This window comes from Cnephaeus nilssonii (assembly GCF_951640355.1).
Source record: "Cnephaeus nilssonii genome assembly, chromosome: 10".
Classification (NCBI taxonomy): Eukaryota; Metazoa; Chordata; class Mammalia; order Chiroptera; family Vespertilionidae; genus Cnephaeus; species Cnephaeus nilssonii.
Genome location: NC_137081.1, coordinates 21,195,100 through 21,211,818, shown reverse-complemented (window position 1 = coordinate 21,211,818; position 16,719 = coordinate 21,195,100). Strand labels below are relative to the sequence as shown.

Sequence of the window (16,719 nt, the reverse complement as noted above, 5' to 3'; positions counted from 1 at the left end):
GGGCAAGGGCCTGGCTGGGGCCAGTCCTCACAGGGATACTGGGCAGTGGCAAGGGATGTTTTGACAAGCACACAAGCCAGCCTGGGACAGCATGTGGGGAGCCAAAAGTTCTGCCACTGGCCCAGCTCCTTGTTTCCTCCAGACTGGCAGCCGGCTTAGCTAAAGGTCAGCTCTCGTGCTGGGCCCAGCATACTCCCCACTGACCTGCACCACAGGCCTGGCCTTGTCAGGTTGCTGTCCTGTCCTTAGCAGCTGCTCAGCTTCGGGCTGTTTCTGCTTCTTGGACATTCAGAGATAAATGGGAAATAGTCCCCGGCTTCAAGGAATTCACAAATGAAGGGGCAGAGAGACAATGGAGGTAGTTTATCATGTATTTGATGATGCCTGCTGTGTCCTCTCTTTATCATCTGAAATAAAATTGGGCCCAATTTCTTTAACCTTCCTTGTGTTTTTATTCCACAAATATTTACTGAGTGTTTACTGCTGTCCTCCTCTGGATGTCCTTTGATTTATATAGTACAGAAGAGAACACATTTCTGATGATGTCTGAGCAGCATGGAGTCAAGTGCCCCTCCTTTGGTCTGGGTTCTATACCTTTATTAATATAACCCAAAGTACATTTACCTTTTGGGGGAAGTGTATCCTACTGCAGGATACAGAAAACAGAACTAAATTTCTGTTTTCATGAAATCTTAGAGCTTCCCTTACATGAACTATTATTTATTCTGTATTTTTTTAAATAACTTTTGAACCTTATTTCAGGACTTAACTCCAAGAGAAATGTTCCCTTATTAATTTTAGTCTGTTTATAAAGTCAGTTTTGCATGTCAATTCATTTCAGCATCTTAGCTCTTCTTTCTGCCTCCCCCGCCCCCCTTTGTGTACTTGGTAAACCTCCATTCTTCACCTAAGTTACTGATAAGTATGTTGGACAAGCCAGGGCAGAGGACGGAGCCCTTTGGCAAGTCAGGAAGTTGACACTGCTCTATTAATCAACACCCCTAGGAATCCACTTGGCTTTCTACTCGTCTTCAAGCATGTCATCACTGTTCCTGCCAACACCATCCTAAAATCCAGATAGTCTAGGTCTGGGGGATTCCTTGACTGTCCAGTCCAGGAACCTTATAATATTGGGGTTAGGGTGGTGGACGTAGCTCTGTGAGGGAGGTCTATGGGCTCTCTGAAAAGATCCAGACTGAAGCCAGTGATCATCGTTGGGGTTGGCCCGAGAAGAATCCTGCCTAGAAACTGAGGCAGGCTCAGAGGAGGGAGGGCCAGCAGGTGTCTTAGGAACAAGCTGTTCACAGGCTGTTTTCCCCTTGCTTTCCTGTCTTCTGATCCTCTGCCCTCAGACTAAGGTGCAGATCTGAGAGTAGGAAGCTGGAATGTAGGAGGCCTGGCCCTTCTCCCTCCCTGGGGGAGTGTGTGACAAAGGGCTAGATTGGGGGGGTGGGGGAAGTGGAGCCTCTTTCTGTATTTTGAGAGATAATGGAAATGTGTGCAAATGAGATGTAAGTAGGGGACGCTGGTGGTAAAAAGGAGGTGTCCCTGCTCCAGCCTCAGTCCAGTTTCTACCATGATGAATAGAAAGGGAAGTGACCAGTGACCTGGGCTGTGGAGTCCAGTCTCAGGAAGGGAGGGAGGGAGAGGGGCTCTGGGACAGCAGGGTGGGGCATGGCTTCTGGAGTCTGCTATGGGGGAGCCCTGGTAAGGAGGGTCCCAGGGTGTGACCCTGAGATGAAAGCATCCTGGGGAACAGCCCCAATCATCTCTGGCTGTGGAGGTGTGGGAGGGCGGTGGTCAGAAGGGGGGAGGATGCAACCCAAATGCATAGACATTGACCCAATGCCTTAGGTGACCCCCCCCCCCCCAGGGTCTGGCTCCCACCTATCTGTGTTGTGTTCAGCAGGATTCTGAGGCCCAGGGCCTCTCTCCAGGGGACCTGGGCATGTGGCCCTGCTTTCTCTGTGGTAGAGAGGGAGGAAGAGAGTGGGGGCCAAGGGCACTAGAGTGGGTGGCCCCTGCAACTCCCCTGGAGGCCACTCCTCCCCCATCCCAGGAAGATGAGTGTTTCTGGTCAACTCTTAGCCCAGCTCAGAGGAACTTCCCCTTAGTTGTGTAAAGACCTGGGAATCTGTCCCCTTGAGAGTGTAGGTCACATGACACGATGCCCTCCAGAGGGAGCCCTGAGGCCCGGAATTCCCAGTTGTGTCATGTGGTGACACAGCCTTGAGTTGGAAGACGTGGATTCAAATTCTGTCCTTTCATCAGCTGCTGTAGTTTGGGGTGAATCACTGAAGTGCTCAGAGCCCACCTCTAAGGCTGGGAAAGAATCAGAGCCACTTCCCAAGTTTTCATGGGGGCCTGCGAGGAAAAGCACGTGGGAAAGGTTCGGTGTAGGGCAGGCACTTAAATAATGATGAAAATAAAATGAAGGAGTCCCAGCTGGTTTTGCTCAGTGGATAGAGCATCGGCCTGCAGCTGAAAGGTCCCTGGTTTGATTCCCAGTCAGGGCACTGGCCGGGTTGCTGGCTCCATCCCCAGTAGGGGGCGTGCAGGAAGCAGCCGATCAATGATTGTCTCTCATCATTGATGTTTCTATCTCTCTCTCCCTCTCCCTTTCTCTCAGAAATCAATTTAAAAAAAAAAAAGAAGGAAGAAAGGAGAGTAGCCCTAGGTCAACCCCTACCCCCTACTGTGGGGGCTGAGCGGCCAGAGAAATCTGGATTCAACACTCTTGGGCCATCTTTCTCTGGACTATCTTTGTCCTTCTCTGTCTCTCTGTGTCCCTCTGTCTTCCTTTCTGTTATGTCCCCTCATTCCCCAACGAAGGGCTTAACTCAGCACCTGGCCCCGGCACACACAATTCATTTTTCCTGCTTTTCTCAATGGCCTCTCTGTGGCTCCACAGCCACCCCCACCCCAGTTCTGTCTCTTTCCTCCTTCTGGGTCCCTGTTTCTGACCCCCTCTTTGTCCCACTCTCTCTCCTCCTGGTGCTCCTGCCCTCTGTTTCTCCAGCTTCTATCTCCTGTGAACAGGCATCCATTGACTGCTCACTAGATGCCAGGCACTGCCCTGCTCCTGTTGGGTTCTGTGTGTCTCCGTGCCTCCTGCTGCTGTCTTCTCTCCCTCTGCCCCATAGGCCTCCTGCCCTCCCATCCCCCAGCTCCACTGGGCTCCAACACTGGTTTTATTCAGTTTTATGAGAAACCCCCAGGCCTACCCCTGAACGGACCAACCACAACTGGAACCAGATGTGCAGTGCTGCACATGGGGTTGGGAGGGAAGGAGAGAGGGAGGGAGGAGGGAAAGGGGTCTGGGCTGGCTCGAGGGGACTGGGGGATGGGAGATGGGAAACCCTGGGAATTCTCAGCCTTCATTGGCTAGGAGGAGGAGGGGTGGGGAGTGGAGAGAAAAGGGGCTGAGCAGGCTTCTGCACAAAGCAGTTCTCACTCTGTGTGTGTTTGTGTAAATGATGTTAGGACAGACACTGGGGAAACTGGGGGTGGATGATCATTTGTGGGACAGCTCTTGGAAATAAAGGGGAAGGCTGCTCCTCTTCTTTGAAACCCTCTAGCTCCTTGACTTCCTGTCTGTGTGGTTTCTAGAGACTTGCTGAATTCATGATTCTGTGCCCAGGTGCTGGGAAAGAGGGGGTGATGTTGGGATGAGGGGTGGTGGTGGTGGTGTGGAGCGTTTCACCACCAAAGCCTGCCTGAGAGCAGCTGGAGAAGGGTGTCTCTCAGAGTCCCCTGGATCTGCTGCAGACCTGGGTGGGTGGGACGCACCCGGGACATCGTGTATCTAATGGTCCCGTGTCTTAGCATGGTCAGTTTTTCTGTCTGTGATTATATAGCTTTGAAGATAAAAGTCTGCCAACAATGATCTTGGTACAACCTTTTGCAGAATTAAGCATTAAAAGTGCCCCTTTATTCAGTTTTTTACCAATCACCCATCTGTCCATCTCTTCACCGTTCACTTATTCATTTCACGTTTATTGAGAGTCTATTATGAGTCAACCTTGTGCTAGGCACTGGACAAACTAGGGAAGGGGAAGGAAAGATAAAAAAATCTTTCCTCAACTAACGGGACATACAGAAGTGCGCCCAATAAGTGTATATCTTGGCATTAGTAGATGAGCAAGAGCCTTGGGTGCTCAGAGGGGATGGTGCCTACCAACCGGTGTGGCTGGAGAAGGATCCATGAAGGGTGTGGTTTTTGAATTGAGCTCTGAGCACTCATGAGTAGACTCAAGAGGCAGTGCCATCACAGGGGGCTCTGGATGCCCTGCTGTAGAGCTGGGACTGGATGGTCGGGAGCAGGGGTGTCGTGGGTGTGTGTGCGGGGGGAGCAGGGAGTGTTTGATGTCAATCGGGATGACAGTGGGTGAGGGTTGGGAAGAGATGGGGAGGATGACACTTCTGCTGTGCTGTGACCCCAAAGGGGCACCTTTTATTTTCATAACGGACTCGCTACCCACCTCTAGGGGAGCCTAGATTGCTGACATGGAGTCCTCACTGCCCTCCTCTGACTAGGACTGATCCAGCCCAAGAGCAGCCCTTGGTCTGCAGGGGTGTGGGGTTAGGCAGGATAAGGCTACTAGGAGTCACCTTTGCCCCAGAGTTGGGGCTGGAGAGGGCTGGGCAGGGGTCCGGGAGGCCTGGGCCAGGTTTCCTTACTTAGTCCAACCGTCTCGGAGGGGTGTTCTGTGGGGCCTCGTTCCTTCCAGCTCTGGCAGTACCCACCGCTCACAGATTGAGGCTGCTGTCAGGGCTGGTAGGTTCTGTGATGCCAGAATTTGGGACTCTGGGAACCCAGTCTTCCTGGGAGGGGGTGAGGTCATCTTGCTCTGGTGGGGGAGGTGGGTATACTGATACCTCTACTTCCACCTTCCCCACACGCGGTCCTGAGAAGTGCCCCTCTCCCAGCCAGCCTCAAGGTTTCCCTGTTCCTGATGGGGTTGGGGAGCAGCTCTCTAATATGCTGACCATCTCCCCTGTGACGCTGGTCCCCCAAATTCTTGTCCCTCTGGACCCCTCCCCTGTCACTTTATTCTTTGGAAAGTTGAAGCCTGGGGAATGGTTTGGTTGAATTAATAAAATTGGTGAGTGTTAGAAGTGAAAAAAGATCTTGAATAACTTTGGCTCCAATCTCATTGTACAGTAGGGGAAACTGAGGCCCATAGGTCGGGTCCCTGGCCCAGGACCTCACAAGGAGGTGGGCCGGGTGGGAAAAAGAAGGGCCTTTCAGTCTCTGAAGGGCTCCCACTATATACCAGCCTGTGTTGTCTTGGACAAGTCACCTAACTGCTCCAAGGTCACCTTCTTCAGCTAAAATAGCAGGGTGACTCCCAGATTCAGTGAGAGAGAAATGGTTTAAGAGCCTGGCATACATTAGGTGTGCAGCAAATGACTTTTCCCTTCCCCTCCAAGTAACCCTATCTGCATCTTCACTCTTGTCATTTATACGGCACTCCAAACTTTTCAAATCGCATTTCCCCCAGTCTTTTAAATTATAAAACCATTTGTACATAAAAAAAATGTTGAAAGGATTTATGGTAAACACCGTGGATTCTATAATGAGCACTTTGGCATATTTGCTTTCTCCCATTTCTATCTCTCCATCCATCAACTCATCTTATTTTTTGATGTGTTCAAAGGGAATTGAAGCATGCATTTTATTAATTAGAGTTCAATTCAAATCACTTTGGCATGTACAGTCACAAGTGTCCATAAGGACAAAACAGACTCAGAAGTGAGATTCTAGCCCAGCCGGGGTGGCTCAGTTGGTTGGAGCATTATCCTGTGCATCAGAGGGTTGCCAGTTTCATTCCTGGTCAGGGCACATACCTGGGTTGTGGGTTCGATCCCCAGTTGGGGCGCTTACAAAAGGAAACCGATCAATGAGATTCTCTGTCATCAGTCACAAAATGAGTGCTCTATAAAAGTTGAGGGTTGCTGTTTGTCATCATCATCATTATTATTATCATCATCTCACCAAACATCCTTGCCCACCCAGCAGCCCTTTGGCCATTTCGGTGCAGCTGTGTCTCTTCCATGGGGTCTTGCCCCCTTTTCCTACTTCTGCCCCACAAGCCCTTTGGCCACTCCCTGCTGGACCCCAGGGAGGCTGCTGGGCATGCCCTGCTCCAGGCGCTTATGCCCTGACACTGCCAGCCTGGCCCGAGCTGGGTGTGAGTGCTGCAGGGGTTAAAGGAGGCGGCCGCGGGGCGGGCTGCTGGCCGGCTCTGGGAAGGAGGCGGTGCGTGCTTGCCCGCCAGCCACCACCAGGGGAGGGATCTGGGCGAGCAGCGCCCTCGCTCAGTTGCTCCCAGCAGTGGCCCTGGGGCCAGCTCTGCTCCCTGTGCCTGCTCCCCACCTGGACACAAGGCTCACTCACGCCTTCCTCTTGGCAACCAGCTTCTTGCCAGCCACAGCTGCTGCCCCATCACTGCCCACCGCCCTGTCCCGTGAGCCTAGACCCACCCCACCCTGGGGCTCCTCTGCCGGAAAGGTGAGTGTGGGGGTGCGTGTGCTGCTGGGCTGTCCTTACAGATGCTGTCAGGACCGCTGGTCGCTGATGGGGTGTAAACTAGGGGAGGAGGAGGTCAGCCCTCCTGGTCACATGTCTGTGAGCTAGGCTAGCCTCTCAGGCCAACCTGTCAGTCCTCCTTCAAATGTGTCGGAGATTTTTGCAGGCGTGTTTGGGGTGCGGTTGTCCATGCTCTGAGGGAGAGAGGCCAGTTAGAAGGAGTTTTGTTTGCTGGGGTAGTTACTGGTGTCGGTGGCTGCTGGACCCATGACAGCAGAGGTGAGTGGGCAGGGACACATCTACCGAGGAAAGGGGGCGTGGGGAGGACTTCGTCTCCAGCCCTCTCTCCCCCAGCTGCCGGCCCATCACTGGGATGCCTGGGGGAGAGGACCCGGAGGAGAGCAGGCATTTTTCCTCTTGGTTTCTCTCCCTGTCACCACTGGAGCTGTTCTTGGTCCCCCTTTCTCCTCCTTGAGGTTCTTCTTGCTCCCATCTCTCTTCTCCCAAGGGCTGGCCACGGCTGCCAGGGAGGGCCTGGCAGGCCCAGGAAGGTTGGAGTTAAAAAGCACTCCTCTCCGCTTGGGTCCATGCTCCCTTGCTCATGGGCACAGCCTGGCATGAGTGCCCCCTGCGCCCTCCTCCAATCAGCATCTTACTCCTTCCTCACCCCTCTGGGCAGAAATGGCTAATCCAGGTGGTTAATGAACAGACACACACAGCTGCCTTTCACTCCCCTCTCCTTCCTTTCCCCCACCCCTGACCCCCCGATGCCCTGCCTGCCACCCCCTCCCAAGCTGGAGAATCCATATAGAGCTAATTTCTGTCTGTCCCTCACCCCCCAGTTCAGGACCAGGGCCAGGACTGCCTGCCCAGATGTGTCCTACAAGAGGAAACTGTGAGGGGAGTGGCCGAGGGTGACCAGGAGAGCCTGTTGTGCTCCCAAGCTGGGCTCCCTGCAGGGGGTGCAACGGGTTAGAGGACAGGATGGGTGCTGGGGAGGGGAGGGCAGGATGGGCGGTGGTGGGTGAAGCCAGGAGGGGGAATTGGAGCTGGGTTTAGATTCTCTGGGGACAGGGGCGTCTTCTGGAAACCCCAGTGCCTGTTCCTTGTGGCAAAGCCAAGCCAGGGGGGTCAGGAGGGTGTGGAGGGAGCACTCTCTCCCATTGAGTCTCTGCCTGGCCCCTTCCTGAAGCTGCCTGGGTGGGGTGGGGACCATTGTGGCTCTGAGTTGGCCTTAAGTTGCTCTTACCCCTGCCAGCTGGCAGCTACTTCTGTCTCCCCCACCCTCAGTGTCCCCCAGGACCTCAGCGCTTGCTACAGCTGAGCCACCTCTGCCCGACCCCCCTGGCCCAGGGTGTGGAAGGGAGGACCTGGACCTAGCCCTGGTTGGGAAGCTGGGTGGGAGGGCTCCGAGAGGGCCCAGTGCTGGGTTCCTGTGTGGGGTTGGCTTTGACTCTGCTGCCCATGGAGGGCCGGGGCCTGGCGGGGGGGGGGGTCTCGGAAAGTCTAACAGGACCGCCAGTGCTGACAGCCAGGACTGTGATTGGTGGTGGAGGAGGCAACTGGGGAACCTCTTCTTCCAGATCCCTGGCCTTGAACCCCCTGGCTGTCCTCCCCCCTCCCTCATCCCATACTTTTTCATGCTCCACTTTCCTCAAAGCCCCAATTCGGAGTCTTCCCCGGGGGCTGTGGTGCCCAGCATGATAAACCCAGGATGCTGGAGGCCAGGTGGAGGGGAGCTGGGCTGGGGTGCAGCTGAGTTCAGAGATGAGGTTACCGTTTGGTGACTCTCTTCTCGTCAACCTTGGGGTTTGGGAACTCTCAGTTCCGTTTCTTCTGAGGTAGGAACAGAAAGCCGAGGGGCAGAATGGATTTGTGTTGGTGAAGGAAGCTCAGCTCACGTTTAACGAAGGGCTTTCTAACAAGCCTGGCAGGTCAGCGAGAGAAGGGCTGCCTTGTAAGGTAGTGAGCTTCCCGTCTTGGGGGGAGTTCGGACAGAGACTGGATAACAGCTCAGAAGGATTCCTGAGATGGGATGTGGTTAGAAGGGATGACCTTGAAGGTCTCTTGGGATGCTGAGGTCCTGGGATTCTTGGAGTTGGGAAATTCTCTGACACTCGGATTGGGGAGCAGTAGGGGGGTGGCCTCTGGCCTGGGTGGGCATGGATGAGGACCTTGCAGGGCAGGGCCTTCAGGGTTTGGGGAACAGAGAGCCTGCTCCCTGCCCTCACACCCATTGCTCAACCACCCACCGGTCTGCCCCAGCTGCTTCCTGCAAAGATCCTGAGTTTCTTCCGATTCCTCTTGTCCCGCTCCAAGCCTTGCCCTGCTGGTTAACCCCACAGTATCTGGACAGACCTGTGGGCTGTGTGACACTCTGGGGTCAGAAGCAACACAGACCTCTACCCCTGCCTCCCTGAAGTCACAGCCCATTTCCCCCCCCCACCCCCCCATCCCCCCGCTAAGGGGCTAACTGAGAGCCAGTGTGCCAGGACGGGGAGAGGGAGGGTTGCTGCCAGGTTGGGCAGCTTGAACCCCTGCCCAGTTTGTGCACCCCCCAAAAAGGGGCCTCCCCAGCCTGCCTGGAGAGGGTAGGCAGAGGAGCAGTGCCAAGATCCAAGATGCAGAAAAACCCAGGGGCAACTCTTCTTTAAGCCTCAGTTTCCAAATTTGTAAATAATACAGTGTTGTTGGGGCAGCTTGAAGTGGTTTGTGTAACTAGCAGCGGTGGGTAGGAACCAAGAATGCGTTCTCCAAGGCCTCTCAGGGGAGCAGGGGAGGTGCAGGCCACCTCACCCCCCTGCTCTCCAGACCTGTTTTCTTAGGTGTGTGTGTATGTGTGTGTGTGTGTGTGTGTGTGTGTGTGTTGGCATTAAAGATTCCTGTACACCTAACCTCTGGTGGCTTGGGTTTCTCATGATAAGAGTGTCAAGGTGGGCTTTTGAGTGGGTTCCCTCCAGCCGATGCCCCGTGACCCCTTTTCTCCTTAGTGGAGAGAGTGAAGGAGTAAGGTCTGAGGTCACCCCAGTCAACCCCTGCCTCCAGTCAGGGACGAAGTCCTTTCCACTGTCTCACTTCAGTCCCCTGTCTTGAGCCAGGGACTAGGTGGGGCTGCTGAATTAGAACTTCTTCACTCTGGTTCCACAGAGACTCAGAGAGCGATGGCCGGGTGCGTGGGGCAGGACAAGGAGATGCCGAATATGCCCTGGAGCTCGGAGAAGTCCGGGGGTGGGGGAGTAGGGGGAGGCAACAAAGGCTCTCAGCTGCAGGCAGTTCTGGCTCTTGGCTTATTTCTGGGCCCTACGTCTCTTTCACCCCAGAAAGGGCACGGAGGCCCAGCTGAGGGGTGTGTACTGAGGGATGGCAGAGGAGTCAGGCAGGAAAGCCCGCCCTCCCAGTTGCTGGACTCTGAAGAAAGCAGATCAGAAATGGGTGTGGCGTGCGGAGAGGGAGAGCGGTTTGGGATACTGGAGCCAGGACTTTGTCCCCAGCGCTGTACCCCCAAGGCCCTGGCTCCTAGCTTTCAAAGCTATTAGGCATGCAGAGGTGTGGGCACCACTGAGCTGGAACGAGGGCAGTGGGGGCGGCAGCGCTGCCAGCCTGGTGGGCCATGCCCACCTCCCTGGGTGCCCCTCCATTATGCATGGTCACACTGGCCCAGCTCCTTCCTCCTTGCAAACAGCCCGAGGCACTTTCCCATCACAGCAGGCACAGCTGGGGCCCTGGTTGACTCTACCCAGTTTGGTGCTTTGGCCTTCTTCCTACTTGTCCGCACCTTGGTTTTCCTCAGGGAGGGTGGCTGGTCTCCACGGAGCTGGAGCTTGTGTGGGGTGGGAGTGGTGTGCCCAAGCCAGGGCTAGGCTGGGCTCTGTAATCCCTGCCTTTTTAGGGCTAGAAGCCTGTAGCTCAGGCTGGGTGTTCTGGGAGGCAGGAGGGACTGGTCCAGAAGGGCGGGATATTGGAGAGTTGATGGGGACAGAGGGGTTCCAGGAGTGCCTGAATGGAATCCTATTCTTCTTCCATATGGGAGGGTCCCAGTCCTACGTCCGGGTCCCCTTCCCAGGCTTTCTCCAGCAGAGAATATGGGACCCCTCCGTTTTCCTGGGCCTTTCAAGATTCCTGTGTGTAGCAGGATTATAGACTCCTTGAGGGCAGGCCTGTGCCTTTTGCCTCCCTGGTGATCCGCGCAGTGCCTGGCAGAATGCTGCTCAGCAGGAATTGACTGACTAAGGAGGGTAGAGAGGTGAGGGGTTTAGACAGGGCCTGGGGAGGATTGGCTAGAACTGGAAACATGGCTATTTATTCACTGAGCGATCTAGAGTGAGGCAGAAAGTGTGACTCTGGAGCCAGGCTGCTGGGCTCAACGCAGGACGACCCTGTCGACTGGCTGTGTGGCCTTGGCAAATGACTGAACCTCTCTGAGCCTCTGTTTCCTCCGCTGTAAACTGGGATAATAATAGCATCTGCTTCATGGTGTGGTTGAGAGGCTCAACGAGTTAGTTTATTTAAAATGCTTTGAACAGTGCCTGGCGCATAGTAAGTGCTCAATAAATGATAGTAGTTGTTATTACTATGGGTGATGGTGGTGGTGGTGGTGTTCTTCCAGGAGCCCACTGCTGGGATGACCCTGTTCTCTCTTATCATGGTTGTTCCACTCATAAAATGGGAGGATTATGGGACCAGAGAGCGGAGGAGATGGTGGGATTATGTTTCCTCACGGGGTCATAGCATCAGAGCCCAGAGAACAGATTTCCCTCCTCTCTCTCTCCCTCTCTCTCCCCCCCCCCCCGCCCCCCACTCTCTCTGACTGGGGGGAGGAGGGAGCAGGGAGATAAGGGGACCTCTAGAGGCCTTGTCTGCCCAGGGAGCAGATGCAAATCCGTGTTTATGGAGGACTCTGAGAAAGTTGCATCACTGTAAACAAAATGCATTATTATAAACTAGTCCAAGCTCCCCTTCTTGGATTCTGTCCCATCCCTTGATGAGAGTCACTGGATTGGAGACTCCCGTGCCTGGCAAGGACCTGCCCTGGCCTCCAGGCAGGCTGCTCTTGACCATGGACTCTACTCATAGGGGTGGAATCTGTATTTTAAAGCGGGATTCCCAAAAGTCTGCTGCAAGTACCCTTCAGGTCTCTCTGAAGTCTAATCTGCATCTTCTTGCTGCAACTTTAGTTCCTTCACCTGTTGGTAGGAGGTGGGGGAGAACGTGGCCAGCCCTTCCTGCATGCTGTGTCGGTAAGCTTTGAACCTGTGGTAGGGGCCTGCTCCTGGCCACACTCCCTCTCCATCTCAGGCCCCTGCTCTCTTGAAGTCCTCTGCTTTCCAGAGCCCCTGACAGTCCTCATTAGCAGGGGTCAGCCCTCAAGGTTTGCTTAAGCTGCACTCTCCACCTAGGCCTCGTTCCCACCCAAGGAGGCTGGGCTTGCTTGGGGTCAGGTTAGGGTAAGCTCCACTTCCGGACCCCTGGCCCACCCAGTTGCAGCTGCAAAAGGCATTAGCTTTTTCTTGGAGAAAGAATGGGCTTGGGTTGATGATGATGACAGCTGGGAAGGGTTCCTGAGCTGAGCCCAGCCTCATGTTGCTTCCCCTCCTCAGCCCCTGCTCACCTCTGCTCCATTTCTAGGCCATTGCTCATGTAGAGGAGGGGCTCACCTTTAATTCTTCACTTTGACCAGACCTGAGCAATCCCCTGGACTATCATAACCCTTTATAGGGAGCAGTCAGTCTATGGGGTCAGCACTATGGGGCTTGGTGCTGGGGTGGGGGTGAAGGGGTGGGCAGAGGGCTTCAAGGGAAGCATAAGAGAGGATGTGTCTCTGTGGTCCAGGACAGGGGGGTGCAGTGCTCTTGCCGTGTCCCTGGACTCTGGATGAGTCCCTTTCCTCACTGTGCCTCAGTGCCCTTACCTATAAGACAAAGGGCTGGAGAAAATCTGGGCTGGAAGTCTGTGAGTTCATCCATCTCCCTGCAGGAGCCTCCCCTGGTCCCGGCTTCAAACTTCACCTTGGATTGACCTTGCTTCCCTCCCGGCCCTGCCCCCACCTCTGGCAGTGGCTGGCAGGAAGTCCTGCTGATTAGGGCCCTAATCACCGGCTGAGACTCCCAGAAACAGCCAAGCTGGTTGAGCAGAGAGGAGCTATCAGGAAGGGGGGTGGGCACAGGGAGAAGCCCCTTCCCAGGGGCTGGGGGGCTGTGGGCACATGAGGCCCCGATTGTTTACTTAAAAGCCTTTTTGGCATTGACACTATGGGGACATAGTGGGGGCAGGGGGCATGGGCATGGGGCCTGGACCCCAGCTCCTAAGGAAGGCTGGGAAATGTGGTCTAGTGGGAGAGAAAGGGGAGCAGAGAGGGGGTTTCTGCAAAGTGCAGAGGGGGTGTCAAGCAGAAAGCAGTGTACACGAACTGGTGGAGTGGAGAAAGCTTCAGAGAGGAGGTGACATTTGGGATGGGTTTTGAAGGTTGAGAAGGAGTTCTGCAGGAAGGAAAAGGGACAGAGACCTCTTTAGGCACAGGGGAAAGCATGCACAAAGGCACGGTGGCACACCTGTGACTATGGATCAAATAATGGCTCCAGCCCTGTCTCACGGTCAGACAGGCTTGAGTTTCACTGCCAAGCTTGCTAGCTGAGTGACCTTGGACTGAGCCTTGGTGTCTGCATCTGTAAAATGCGGTTAATATTCCACCTCATGGAGTGACGATGGGGATGAGCTGAGACCCTGTTAGTGAAGTGCTTAGCTCAGTGCCTGGCACAGGAAGTGATGTGTATGGGAAGGGTGGCTTTGGAGAGAGCCTGGAGGTGCAGCTTGGGGTCCAGCCTTGAGGATTCTCTGGGCCATGGTAAAGAGGGCAGCAGCAGAGAGCGTTACCATAGGAGAAACTTGATGAGCTTGTTATTTGGTGAGATTATTAGGGCAGGGGTGAAGATGAACTGGCCCAGGGAGACCTGGGACAGACCATAAGCCAGGGCCCCTGGAGTCCCATGTTCAAATTCCTCAGCCCCTAGGGATGGGACATCTTCTTGGGAGTCTTTACTTCTCTGGATCAGGAGGCCGAGGAAGCACTGAAATCTCCCTGGGAGTTCTTTCAGGCCAGACAGAGCCCTCCTTGGCAAGGCTTCCCACAGGCTGAGACGGGCACGGACAGACTGCAGCAGGTGGGAGTGAGGGCAGACTGCAGGCAGCTCAAATTTCTAAGGAACCGAAAGGCTCATTTGAAGGCATCCTTCGCCATCTGCCTGGCACTCAGTAGGCCCTCACTATTGTTCAATGAATGAATGAACAGGAGTGTCCCCCAGCCAGGGCGGAGGAGCCTGCCTGCTCAGAGGCAGCGGGTGCCCCACCTGACTGTGAGTGTTTGCATGGGGCTGCCTGTCCAGAGGCAAAAGGGATGTTAGGTGTTGCAAAATCCAGGTGCCTGGCCTGTCGCAGGGGCTCAGTAGCTGCGTGGAGGAGGGAGTGGGGATTTCAGGAGCTTTAACTTCCTGGATCAAGGACCTATCGTGAGGTGGTATGGCATGGGGATCAAGATCACAGACTCTGCAGCCACATTGTCTGCGTTTGAATCCTGACTCCACCTCTCACAGGCTGTGTGACTGTGGACAACTTACCTACTCTGCCTGTGCTTCATTTTGCTCATTGGTGAAATGTGGGAAACGAATAAAACCGAGTCTTGCATGCAGGCCGTGCTGTGTGCCTTTGGTTATTATTACTGTTATTGCTCTTACTGTGGTTGGTGCAGGGGGAGGAAGGGGGTAAGGGCTTCATGGCAGGGATAAGGGCAGCTGCCAGAGGAGGGTGGGGGAGCACAAGAGGTAAATGAGGCTCCTCTGGAGAGCCTTCTGAGCTGCCTGGGACAGCATACAGTACTGAGCGGCTTCTGCTGTGGCCAGCTGAGCTGAGCTGCGCTGAGCTGAGCGTGGGAGCGGAGGCAGCGGCCAGGCCTGGATTCCAGGCTGGAGCCCTGGGAGAGCAGGGGCCAGCAGGGGGGAGGAGAGGTGAGCAGAGAGGAGGCCAGGACTCTCCCAAGTCCCCAGCTGGGACCTCAGGAATCCCTCCCATCATCACTTGCCAGAGAGCCTGGCCTTTTAGCTCCGGGGCCTCCAGAAGGCCTGTGGTCCATCTCCCTGCCTCCGGGGCCGATTGCTCCCGATGCCCCTTCCCTATTAGAAGGTGGTTGCTCTGCACTAACAGCCTCCGTCTGGCTGCAACTCTTTCCCTCCCTTTCCATCTCGCCTTTAGACCTCCCGTCTCCGGTGTTGTGGGATTAGTAGCTGCTTTGCAGCAGGAGGGTGTGAGGGTAGACTTCTGGGGCCTGCCCTGACTCAGGGCAGGAGGAAGGGGCAGTGGAGAGCCTGGTGGCAGGGGGTCAGGTGGCCCGTTTCTAGTCCTCCTTTGGCACTGTGTGGCCTTGAGCAAATCACTTCCCTTCTCTGGGCTTTAGTTTTCTCTTTGGCAAGATGAGTTACGAGAGTCCTGCCTTTCTAAACCAGTGCTCAGTTTCTGCAAGTCCATGGATATTTCTGAACAGAGAGGCGCCTGCTCTTGGGGCCATCGGAGGAGCCGTCTAGCATGGAGCTGGGGGCCCTGGTGGGCCTTCGGGCATCTGCTGGGAAGACAGCTGGATGCTGGGAGGTCCCTTCCAGCCCTGGGATTGGAAGGTTCTTTGCCTAGTGGCCATTACCCCAGGGCAGCCGTTTCTTGGAACAGAGTTCGGGGCGGGGGGGTGGGGGTGGGGGCGGGACGGGGAACAGCTGTCAGGGTTAGCAGGCCAGTCTCTGGGTCTCTGTCCCAGTGACTCAGGTGGGGATGCGTTGGCAGGATTGGGGCTAGCGGAATGAGGGAGGGAGCCAGGCAGATCTGCTGGCTCCCCTTGGTCACTCTCAGGGAACAGAGTGGGACTAAGTGATGCGCTGCGGGGCGGGGTACAGAGAAGAGTGAGTAACAGTTATGAGTAACGGCTCAGTGTCTCTGCTGGGCAGGTGGCTCCTACACTGTGCAGAGCTGTCTGGGGCTCCGGAAATGCTGCTTGGAGGCCCAGCCACTGAGTCATGGCAGCGTGAGACCCACTGTCCTTGCTTTCCTTAGGAGCTGGGGGTCCAGGCCCCACGTCCACGCCCCCGCCCCCGCCCCCACGGAGAGTGCCTCTCTGAATCAGCCCCTCCCACCATCTATACCTCCACACCCGATGGGTCCCATAGCTGCCAGATGTTGTGTTCTGAGCACCCAGGTGCCTTGGCTTGCCTGAGGGCGAATAGATCTTACAGTCTGGCTGTCCTGGGTTTGAGCCCCAGCTCAGCTGCTCAGAGCTCTATGACTCTGAACAAACTTACTTTTCTCTCTGAGTTTCAGTGGCCTCATGTGGAACAAGGGAGTATTGCCTGTTGGACATGTTGTTGAAAGGTTTACATGTGATACTGTGTTTCAAGTACACAGGACATAGTAGTTCTTAAAAGAATATGGTTGCCCTGGCCAGTGTGGCTAAATGGTTGGAGTGTCGGTCCGCACACCAAGGGGTCGAGAGTTCGATTTCCAGTCAAGGGCACGTACTGGCCCCCGTGGGGGTGCTTGCGGGAGGCAACCAATTAGTGTGTCTCTCTCACACCAATGCTCCTCTCTCTCTCTCTCTCTCTCTCTCTCTCTCTCTCTCTCTCTCTCGTCACTCCCCTTCCATTCTCTCTAAAAATCAATAGAAAAAAATATCCTCTGGTGAGGATTAACAAAATAGTAATGATAGTGATGATGAGACGGCTGTCCCACAGCCCTAAACTCTGGTTTGCCCCTCCTCACCCCCTCCACTCCTAGAATTCCTGCTGCATGTCTGCATTCCATAATTTTCAGGATGTTTATCCACTATCATATCAGATCCACCCTGTGGTTTATACACTTGCCGTCCTGTGTCTGACACCTGCTACCCAGCTTCCACGAATGTGCCTTTGCCCTGACCTGCTCTTCCGGAAGGATGGGCAGGGCTCAGGTGAGTTGGGTGAGTCCAAGGGGAGTTTGTCCCAGCCAGAGAGGGGTGGGCAGGTTCCTGTGGGCAATCGGGATGAGCTTCCAGACTCGCACCCCCGCCTCTGCTGGCTCATGTTCTCTCCTCCCCCAGGCTGCCCTTGTGGGTGGCTTTGTCACTTCCCCCTAGAGCTTCCTGAAATCCACTGTGTCAGGGCCACGCTGAAGGCCCCTCC

The 16,719-nt window shown here is 55.1% G+C and overlaps 1 protein-coding gene across 6 annotated transcripts in view; it reads left to right on the top strand.

The window, feature by feature from the left end:
• Nucleotides 1-16,719, top strand: part of TNS1 (tensin 1) — a 218,472-nt gene that overhangs the window by 82,409 nt on the left and 119,344 nt on the right. Inside the window, exon 1 of one of the 6 annotated variants that reach the window (XM_079782336.1) lies at nucleotides 6,293-6,514. The exons of 4 other annotated variants lie outside the window; for them this stretch is intronic. Coding sequence is in view for 1 of the 2 variants with exons in the window: in XM_079782333.1 (XP_079638459.1) it covers nucleotides 6,800-6,811 (12 nt within the window). In the remaining variant the exon portion in view is untranslated. Of the gene's footprint in view, nucleotides 1-6,292; nucleotides 6,515-6,706; nucleotides 6,812-16,719 lie in introns of those variants that run through there. One more of the 6 variants, XM_079782333.1, reaches the window with a different exon arrangement.